This window comes from Phaseolus vulgaris, chromosome 8, assembly GCF_051622355.1.
Source record: "Phaseolus vulgaris cultivar YP4 chromosome 8, ASM5162235v1, whole genome shotgun sequence".
NCBI lineage: Eukaryota > Viridiplantae > Streptophyta > Magnoliopsida > Fabales > Fabaceae > Phaseolus > Phaseolus vulgaris.
The window spans coordinates 8,429,176-8,441,000 of NC_143505.1; the positions used below are offsets into that span (position 1 = coordinate 8,429,176).

Sequence of the window (11,825 nt, forward strand, 5' to 3'; positions counted from 1 at the left end):
TGGGGGAGACAGATTGTTGGGTTTGGAAGGTTGGGGAAAGTCAAACTTTCTCAGTCAACTCTGCCTATGTTCAGGTAAGGCGGGGTAGAGGAGGGGAATTTTCTCCTGAGCACAGTAAGTTGTGGAGGTGTAAAGCCTTGCCTTCTGCTTTGTTCACTGCTTGGAGGGTGGTGGAGAATAGGATTGCATCAAGGGTTAATTTGGTAAGGCGTGGAGTGGCGGTGGAAAATTCCTTGTGTTGTTTGTGCGGGGAGGAGGAGGAGTCGTCGTGTCACTTGTTCTTTGTTTGCAGGTTTGTTTGGCGTATCTGGTGTTTGTGCTTTGAGTGGCTTGGAGTGTCGTTTGTTTTTCACAAGGACCCTAAGTCAAATTTTGCACAATTCAGGATGAGTCAGGCTTCTGTTTCGGTTAACGACGTTTGGGGTTCAATTTGGGTTGGCATTGTGAGAGAAATTTGGAATGTTAGGAACTCGGTCATCTTTAATAGTGGAGTGGCAGATGTGTCTGAGGTGTTCGCTTCAGTGCAAGTTAAGGTATGGTCTTGGATTCATGCGAAATCTCGTTTTTCTTATTTCCCGTATTCTAGTTGGGTTTTAAATCCTTTGGACTGTATGAGGTTGATTATGTAGTGTTGGGTAGAGTTGGTCTGGTAGCCCATTTGACAAACTGGTAGACAGGCGTTCTAATAGGAGTTATTGTCAGGTATTTATGTATAAGAGTTGGACCACCCCTGAAGTGGTCCCTATTTATTTATTTATTTTATTGCTGATAAAAAAAAACCATCTTAAACTTGTATTGAATCAAATATCAAATAATACAATTCTTAAACAAAATTAATTTACATCACAATTACAATTTTAAACAAATGATCCAATATCATTTTAAATCAATATATAATTTACTTAAAAGCATAATTAAAGTCCAAACTCATCTTGAAACAATACATAATTTACTATAAATATATTTAAGTCTTGAAGCATAATAAAAAATATTATAAGACTAAGTAAATTTTATACTAGCTATTTAGTGTCTTAAAATTCATCAACTTTAACATTATTGATAACCTGTGAAGTTAATTGAACTAGGGTATAATAAAATTTATGAATTGTAAACACATCTTCATATACACGTGTGTTTGTGTAAAAGATTCACCTCCAAACATATCTCAAATGATATTTTGCAATCAATTATCCATTGTTGAATTAATAATCTCCATGGATTAATACATGCATAACAAATCTAATATTGCATCATGTCCCATTCATGTTAATGTTGTATAATTTAGAAGAAAGACAACAAACATAAAGATGTTTCCTAACTTTTGTAACATGAAATTTGTAACACTTCAACTATTATATAAATAAACGCTTATGTTTATGGAAGGTTCCCTCTCTATTTTATTTAACAATAGCTCTTGAATATAATTAAATTTTCTCTTTGAGTTTGGTGATGACGTATTAATTTTCATACTATCATTTAATTATAAATTATAGTTGGTATAACTTTTAAATAGGGTTATTGTATTATCATCAAAATGAAAAATATTATTATATGAGAGGATTTTATTGAATGAAAATACAAAATCCTTTTGATGAGTATCTAGATTTTGCTAAAGGTATGTGTTTACGTTTAAGAAAATAAATCTGGTGATTTTCTTTATAATTTCTAGCAATTAATAAGGTCAAAAATTATAATATTGTTTTGATCCATTTTTCCAAACTACGAGCTAACCTTCATCTCATTCACATCACTAGCCAAACTCATTTTCTCCAACTATCACATGTTGAAAATTCATGAAAATTAATCAACATTTACTTTTATAGGTTTATTTAAAGGAAATCCATAAATGCATATTTTATTCAAAATAAAATATCTAAAACAGGGAGTGTTAATAGCAAAACAGAATATTTGTTTAACAATTAGCTCAATAAAATTGTGTGTAAAATTGATTTTACTCCATGAAATCTGTATATTGGACTAATAACTGGTGAGTGAAGTTATTGGGCCGCGTACCTTACGTTGTAGCGGAATTGATTTTGAATACTTAATATTTCTACAAATTTAGAAAATAAATATAATTATATGTAAGGTTTAATTACTTATTTAATAATATTTATAATTTTATAAAGTTTATTTTTAATCTTTTAGTTCTTAGAGAATTTATATGATAAGAATTAAAAGAAATTAAAATTAATATGTGTAGAAACTAACAAAAGATAGGTAAGGAATTAACACGTTTTTTAAATTTAAAAAATAAAATCTAAATTTCGTACAACTATCTAAAAAAGTAATTAAACGTAAGCAAATATACATTATTATCGCAATTTAAAATTACTCCGTTTTACTAAATACTTCAATAAAATACATGATTAATAAAGTTATATTCAATTTTAGTGACAGTTATAACTTTCTCAGATGAAGTTGTCAATTATCTATGGTTATAAGTATTGCCGATGGAAAAATAAAAATGAATTATAAATAATATATACCCGTCACAAATTTTATGTTTTGAAAATCCTGTAAACAACTTGATGTTATGGTTTTAGGAATATATATATAATAAATAAATTTATAATTAAAAAATATTAAAATAATAATTAATCATAAAATTTTAAAATAAATTTTAAGTAATAAAATTTATCCCCAATTAGTTATGCAGATGATGAGAAATCTCAATAACTCGATGTCTTGGAAAAGTGGTGATGATCAACTAGGGCTATGACTATGCAAAATTCATTTAAATATCTCATAAATCAGAATTAAGGAGTTCACATTCGTCATTATCATTTACATTTTCCTCATCATCTCTTCTTCGAGCTAGTTGCTCAGCTCGTTTACTTTGATGCCCCCAATCAGTTTGAATCAAGGTGTACACCATCATGCAGAAACACGAAATCTGTGCAGCCAACATGCCAAACCACAAACCCCTCAATTGGCATCTGTGCATGAAAGCAGCAAAAATTGCAACTGGCAACCCTATTAAGTAAAATGCACACAGGTTTATTCTTGCACCCACATAAGGGCGTGCAGTTCCTGATAAGATCCCACATGCAGCAGTTTGAGGCCAGTTACCAATCTCACACAATCCCAAAATTGGAAGTATGGTTGTGACCATATCCACAATTTGTGTCTCAGTTGTGAAGAGTTTCCCCCACACTTTCCTCACAAACATCAAGAAAACAAAGGCTGAGACCCCAGATGCAAATGCTAAGAAAAGTCCTATTGTGGCTGTACTTTGTGCACGTGAGGGTTGCCCTGCTCCTAGTGAGTGACCAATTTGTGTTGTCAAGGCAGCACTCAATGAAAATGGGAATACATATAGGAACCCAGTTGTTTGAATTAGGACACCCATGGTAGCAACTGTGGTTTGTGGATTACTCAACAACCCACATAGGAAGAGCATTATCTCATAACACCACCACTCCAAGCACACTGAGATGCAGCTTGGCAATGCTAGACTTAGCAATGGTCTCCAATCACGAAAGGAAGAGAGAATAGTGGCACCTTCCCAAGGTTTTAGAGGTTTCTCTGACACAAGAAGATAAAGCACTAAGCCTAGGATCATGTTTATTGAGTTGAAACCTGTGGCTAATGCAATGCCTTTCACTCCCAACTTCAAATATGTAGCAAAGAAGTAATTTATTGGAAGGTGTAAAATGGCAGCAAAAGTGGCAGCTACAGTTAGTGGAGCTGTTAAGCCTTGTGTTCTCAAGAAAGACCTCAATGGATTGAGATGAACTTGGGCAAGCAATTCAGGGATAGAGAAGAGCATGTAAGCTTGTGCAACCTTTGTGACTTCAGGGTCTTGTCCTAGCCACCGAAGGAGGGGTGCCATGTTTAGCCATAGTAGTGAAATGGGAATGGCAACAAGGAAGAGAAGACAAAAGGTTTTGCAAAAGGTTTGGCTTAGAACTGACCATCTTTTTGCTCCATATGCTTGGCAACAAATTGGGTCCATTCCCATGGTGAGACCCTTGAGAAATGAATTTGCAGTGATGTTGGTAAACCCTATTGCAAGTGCTCCTCCAGCGAGCTCAACTTTCCCTTGTCGACCCAAGAAAAGCATGGAAATGGCAGATCGTGAGTACAAAAGCACGTTGGTCACCATTATTGGACATGCAATGTTCGCCAGTGATTTAAACTCTTCTTTTACCTGCATGCATGCAAGTGCATTTCATATCTTTCAGCAAAATAACTGTTGCACAGGATGATAACACCTTCTTTTTACTAGTTTTTGGATAAAAACTGAGAATGTTGCTTTATGAAGAGTAGTGATGCCGATAAAAAAAAAATTATGTTTCTTACCTTATGTTTTTCAAAACATTAATTTTAAATTTCACTGCAATATATCATGTAGAATACCGATTTAATGACAATAGAACATATATAATTTTAAAACTAACAATTTTTACCATATAAGTCAATCTATATAAATAATTAAATATTTTTATCTAAATCAATTTGTATTTAATAAATTTTATAATGAATAAAATACAATAGAAGATACTTTAGCGGGGTCCATGTGGGTTCATAATGCAATCTGGACTCACCATTGTGGTTTGGAAAAATGTTCCCATCTCATAAAATCTAAATTAACTTACTATTAAGTTAGTTCATAAATTGACTAACTCATTGAATATCACTATGATAATTGCATGTAATTTATCGTCATAAACTTTTCATGGATTTTGATGCAAGTCATTAAATAATACCCGGTTGTAGTTTTTTAATGTTATTTATATATTTAAAAATCACACCCTAAAATGATACATAGTTTTTGGGGTTTGAGGACAAAGTTTTGTTGTCTGATATCAATGCTTACAAAAATACTTTTCTGTTTTTCATTAATTCAAACGAGTTTACCTTAAAGTACGTGAAAAAAAATAATCTAAAAGTAATTACAGTACTATATGCCAATATCATTATTGATTTCTTAAACGACACACATTGAGTGTAGAGTAACAACAAATGCTAAACCTTAAATTACGGTACTTGTGTGATTCTATCAACTTAGCCAACTAAGACCCAAGATTATGTTATGTTTTCACAATAATATATATATATATATATATATATATATTGTGCTGAATTTTCAAATTTCAAAAATACATAACAACTTGTTAGAGATAAAAAATAATTAGTTATCATAATGACTAAATTATAAATCATTTTAGAGACTAAAAAAATTTTTGGTTTCTAAATTAGTTTCTATTATTGTTAAATGGTTTCTAAATTGATATCTAATTAATAATCAAGGTTTTGACTATCAAAATTGAAATCTAAACAATTGGTAGTTAAAATCTTGGTTACTAAATAGATACCAATTTAGAAACATTTAACAATAATAGAAATTAATTTAGAAACCAAAATTTTTGTTAGTTTGTAAAATGATTTTTAATTTAATCACTAACAACTAATTATTTTTTTTTTAAATTAATTTTTATTTCATGATTTTCTTGTAGTGTATAAATGTGATTCTTACTTATATCATGTAAAAATTGATTAGATTGATTAGACCGAGACCAAATTCATTTAAATAATATTTATAGTCTCTAACCATCGAAGAGTATTCTTAATATAAAAAAAAAATCCAAAATATGAAAGCTATAATGATATTATTTTCTGTACAGGAAATTATGACAGAGGTACTTGTTGCCGTTGGAGATAAATAATTTCTAACATAGTAGCTCTCACCTCATATTATAGTTAGTGATTTAGAAATGGATATTAATTTTATACATCAATTTTATAAGTTTAAAGTTCATGTTAACTTATTTTCTTAATTATCTTTGAAGTCCAATTTATAATGCTGTTTTACATAATATAACTTCTAAGAAATTGAAGTAACATTTGAAAGAATAGAAGTCCACTTCACACTCACATGGACAACATTTGTTGATATTCTGTTTGGTTAAATTTTTTACGCCTTTAATAATTTTAATAAATAATAAATTTCATGGATCTAACTGCTTGTGTTTAAAGTTTTCAGGATAATTTTCATGCCATATTTATACAATTTAGATATTTATAAATATGTAAACATGCAAATAGTAAAATTTCACTTATATTTTAAATGTCATTTATTTACTAAAATAAAAAAGTGCACACACTTAATTATTTTTTAAATTGTATAAAAATATTCCAACTTTTTTTTTATCAGCAACTTTAATTTACTTTGTTAAACATATATAGCATGATAACTACACCAATCAATTTAATATGTATAAAAGTATAAGTTTGTCAAGACATAATATTACGAAAAATAAAGTAAATTTTGAATCTCGCCAATTAAATTGACTTTAATTTTGACATTTCTATATTCTACCTATGTATTTTTTTATGATTGTACTTTGGTTTGGTTTGAAAGCTTTTAATTTTTCTGGGATAGACTACTATAATAAGAAGATTGTAGTAAGAAAGAATTGACCAAAGAAAATGAAACTTGTGTTTTTCAAACATAAAAGTGTAAAATGAAATCAACTTTTTTTCACGGTATTTATTGGAGATTTTTTTATAAACTAAAATTAACTTATATAAATTTTAATTAATATTTAAAGAAGTTAATATTTTTTTTAAGAAATTGACTCAGGTATAAATTAATTTTAATTTATGTTTTTATTTTTATTTTACTTTCTTTCTTCAATATTTATAGAAAAAATTCAAAAAAGAATATAAGTGGGTTCGGGTAATTTTCATACTAAAAACCTTCTTAACAAATACCATTTTTATTTTGCATAACTCAGGAAAATAATGAGCAAATAGAAAAGGGCTTGGTGAACTATATTATTTAATACTGATAAAAAACTATATTATTTAATACCTAGAAAGAGACTATATGGTATGTTTGCTTCCAAGTGGGAGGAGGGAGGGGGGTATTTTTTGTGTTTGTTTCAAGGGTTTTGAGGGTGGGGGAGTGGATGGAGGAGATGGTGAATGGTTTTTTTTACTCTTTACAAAATAAGAGATTTGGGAGATTGATGTGGATTATTGTATTTTTACCAAAATATCCTTTTACATTCATTTTATTACAATATATAAAATTAAATATTATATAAATTTATTTATTATTTATAATTTCAAAAATATTTAATTATACTATTAATACAACATATAATTATAAATAATAAAAAAAAATTATGATATCAACAATATATATATAGTAACAAATGAATATAATAATAAATTTTATTTTCATAAATTTTAATGTATTTAATAAATTTATTTCAATTTAAAAAAATATTTTCATTATATTTTTTAATTTTTTATTAAAAAATATAAATACTTATGTTATATATTAAAAATATTTAATTAATTCAAACCTAAAAAAAAAATCAAAATTCATTATTCAAATATATTTTAATAATAAGGATAAATTTGTAAACTTATAATAAACCATCCTCACAAATCCATTCTATCATCCTCAATCCAAACAATCTCATTTATCCTCACACCTCCTTTCTAATCCTCACAAATTCATTTTCTTCCCTCCTCACAAATTTCCACCTCAATCCAAACATAGCCTAATGAGAGAAATAAACTGTAGAAAGATGGTTGTTCAATAAACCTTTACAAATTGTGTAAAATAATGGCAAATAACAAAGTGGCACCAAAAACCTAAACCTAAACATAAATAATAAATTATAGAATATGATAAAAAAAAGACAAAGATAAAATAATAATGATCCCCTGAAACCATCAACAACACATCATCTCAACAACCATGGACAGGAGGCAGGAATAACATAATAAAAAAAAATCTTTCGCAATGCTAAATAGCTTTTTTATAATAGCTTTCTTTCCGTACAATATGATCAGGATCAGTTGTTTTTTAAACCCTACAAAAGATATTTTCAAATATTTTCACTTTTTGACCCAAAAACGAAAAAATAAAACACTGTTTCAGAAGTGGAATGATGGCAGCAGAAGAACTTGCAGAACAAAAACCAGGCATAAACAGAGAGAGGAAGAGATATAGTTACGAACCTCAGAGAGAGAAAGGGTAGGAAAAAGTTCTTTGAGAAGGTTGTGAAACTGTTGAGGAAGGTCATGAAGAAACCTGCCACAACCACTGTTTCTTGTTCCTTCCTCACCTTCACTGCTTCTCATGGCCAACCTTTGAGGTTACCTTCTACAAATCCTCGAGATTCAGTACCAGTGCACATGTTTATCACAGTTCTTGCTAAATAGGACAGAGATAACAAAAGTTAAGAACCAAAAAATAGCACTAGATATTGGAATATTGTGCTTAGTTGCATAAAATATTTTCTAATAACTTTGTTTGTTAAAAAAATGTAGAATGCTGCCAATCAAAGTGCTTGAGTGAAGGTAAATTCAGTAACCATTTTGTGTGTTCGAAATATTAATTTCTGTAATTAATAAGTATTTTACAGAGAAAAATCGGTTCGATAATAATAGGCTAACTCTTGAGAATTAATTTAAAGAATAATGTTGTGTATATTATTATTAACAAAACTGGGGAATGTAAAGGAACAAAATTAAAGCATATCGATCTTTCTCAACCCCTAAGAGACGAAAAAAACTAACACAAAAAGAACAAGAGTCTTAAAAGTGATGTTAAAAAAATGTTTGAAATAACCCTTGTTTTTAATTTGCTGAATGGATCATATAATAAGATTTTGTTTCCCTCGGAGCTAGGTATATCATACATAAACATATAAAAAAAAAACAAAAAACAAAAAGATGGAGAAGAAGAGCCAAACCTTCATATCCAAAAACACGATGCAATGGAAGAAGATGATACTGCAGAAAGGTGTTTGGAAGCAAAACCTTTCCAACTTCACCAGTACTACATTGCTAAACCTTAGTGTTTGATTTATACTCGTCTTTAATATTGCAACTTCTTAAAATAATAGCAATTTGTTTGTAGCTGCTACCATTCACTTTTATTGTTTATTTGCTGATTTAAAAAATTCTTTACTTTTATATTTTTTTATAAAACAATAATATAATGTCAAAGATATTAGTTTGCTTTTGTTAGGTTAAATTTGCTTGAGATACTGAGATATTAGTTCCATTTCCTTTTCAACTAAGTTTCACTTGAGTGTTATCATATATATATATATATATATATATATACATATATATATATATACTAATTAAATTTTTAACCTTATAAAATTTGTGAATAAAAAAAAATATAAAAAGGCACACAATATATCTGTAAAATAGCAGGGATAGGTGTATCGAGTGTATAAAAAATATGACAAATGTAACAGAAAAATAAAGAGTTAGTATAAATAAAACGAGAATATAATTTGTAAAATAATTAAGAGTTTATTAACTATATTCATAATCCTTTCTACATGGTGATCAACTGAACTTCAGTATCACACAACTTTAAAAATAATTATTATAAAAATTAATAATAGTTATTAAGAAACAAACTTTAAGTCTATCTTAATTTTATAAAATCGATTTAAAATCTATTTCTTAATATGATATCTGAGTTATTTATAGTCAATCCTAACATGTGTTTGTTGGATTAATCAGACTATATGCTATCAGATCACTATCATATCATCTATAATATATAGTTTTATGTATGAGACAAAAGATCTCGGTAAGAGAAGTATGTTGAAGATGTCACATCGATTAGAAATTATAACATTTTATAATATATAAGTGGGTGCAAATCTTACCTTATAAACTGATTTTATAAAGTTGAATTAGATTACGATACACTGATTAATAAAACTTGTTTATAACATTATATATATAATTTACTTGTAATAAATAAATTAATGTTTTCACTATATTTTGGATTTAATTAAGAACAAGTTGGCACAGTGTGGTACAACATAGAATAGGTAAATTAAAGCAGAAAAAGTGTTGGAAGATGAGTAGAATGATTAAGAATTAAGCCATTAACAGGCGATGTTCTTCATTATATGTGGCAAAGTAAAGCACGTGAAGGGTTCAACTTGGGTGGATCTATCTTATTAATTAACTATTGTTCACAAATCATAATGTATCCATGTGTTTTGCCACATGTGCCAATGGTTTTCCTTTCGAATGTATTTGTGATTAACGAGCTTTGTGAAAAAAACGAATATTTTTCATGGTACAGTAAAATATTTCGTAAATTGCTGTCTGCTACGACATGTTTGTAATAAAAGATACTAACAAACTCAAGTCAATGAAACTTGAATTCCTGTGTGATAATATGTGCTGCCAGATAAACTAATTGGATTCTCTCCCATTGTCGTTCTTTCCTAGTACTGCATGCCAGTTATATCTATTTCTTTAATAAAATAATTTTATAATATAAACAGACTAAGAAAATCACAATTCGTTACAAAATTCTTCCTCCACCGTATATATTCCTTGATAAATCATTTTATTGTCCGAATCATAACTTGGATCTCTCCGTTTTTTTTTTCTCGGTCTCCTTTTACGAATGGTTGTGTATATTTAGAAGGTGCTCTGATGCTATATTTAGAAGGTGTTCTGATGCTAAAGTTATAATTGATACTAGTTAATTATCAGATAAATTCACTCTACTTAACTATTGGGTTGATTATTTATTTATAACGTTTTTTTATTGAAGTTGAGACTAAAACTCAGTTGGACTTTTACTCTTTACGCATGATCTTCTTTAAACACATCCTTTTTAAACCCTTTAAATGAATTTTACCACAATAACTATTTATTTATTATTTTTATTTATTTATTTAATTTTCATGATCAACTTTTCAGATTTTCCTGTCGGTGAACCTTGGATCGTAGAGTACAGTAATAAAATTATAATGTTAACAAAAATAATATCCAATTCAAAGCATTTCATATAACATCAAAAATATTTATGCTTTGACTCTCATTTCAATAACCATGATCTAAAGCATATTCATAATTAAACAATATCTTAAATACGTTTTTATCTCATGAAAAAAAAAATCATAATTTATAGTTTTAGTTTTTTTATTGAAACTTATATACTAATATATTTTTGTATTTTTTATAATAAAGAAAAAAATGTACTAAATTTAATATAGCTAGAGTAATATGTTATTCCAGTTTTAAGAAGTCCAGTTTTCTTTTAACAGCCAAAATTTGTATTTATACATGATTAGTATAAAGTATTTGCAAAATATAAAGATAATTATGTTAAGATAAAAGTTTTAATTTTATTAATTTTGTTTAAAACTAATTAATTATATATATATACATATATTTAATTTTTAGTAACTTTTCTTTAACAAACATAGTAATTAATAAAGACCAGTCACTTAATTATTCATTAACAGATTTTAAATAAAAATAATGAAATTAAAAAATTATATTTGTAACCTCCTTAATTTTTATCCATATATAATAAAATAAAAGTAAAACAAGCAATATATAATTTACATATGAACATATACTATTATCTAATATTGTATCTCAAAATATATCTCTCTTCTTATGGATTTTAATATATACACAAAAGATTATAAACAAAACATTTAAAATAAAAACATTTGTTCATTTGGCTGTTCACTAAAGAGCTCTATCACCTGCAACTTCATTTGCTCCCGTGTAAATTAAAACGATCATTATAGATTAAAAATTAAAGAAAACAAATACAAAACAAAGCAAAGGGTAATCTAACTATATAAAAATTTCTATATAATTTCAATTTCAAATTAATAAACATAATTCATCAAATCTCATACAATTTCTCAAACCATCAAGTGTCTATTAAAATTCATAATTCATCTTTCACATGTCAGATTTTTACTGACTCACAACAGATAGACGCTTGACTCTCTACTTACAGAAGACTCGTGCATTGACTTAGACTCAGAGATCTGCACCTGTCATACTAT

At 27.9% G+C, this 11,825-nt stretch overlaps 1 protein-coding gene across 1 annotated transcript; it reads right to left on the reverse strand.

The window, feature by feature from the left end:
• Positions 1-2,719: 2,719 nt before the first annotated feature.
• On the reverse strand, positions 2,720-8,855 carry LOC137826774 (MATE efflux family protein). Its single transcript, XM_068632911.2, has 3 exons — positions 8,721-8,855; positions 7,984-8,179; positions 2,720-4,153 (listed from the first exon to the last, which is right to left on the reverse strand). The coding sequence occupies exons 2-3, from the start codon at positions 8,104-8,106 to the stop codon at positions 2,747-2,749; spliced, it is 1,530 nt and encodes a 509-aa protein (XP_068489012.1). The 5' UTR covers positions 8,107-8,179; positions 8,721-8,855; the 3' UTR covers positions 2,720-2,746.
• Between the last annotated feature and the right edge of the window lie 2,970 nt (positions 8,856-11,825).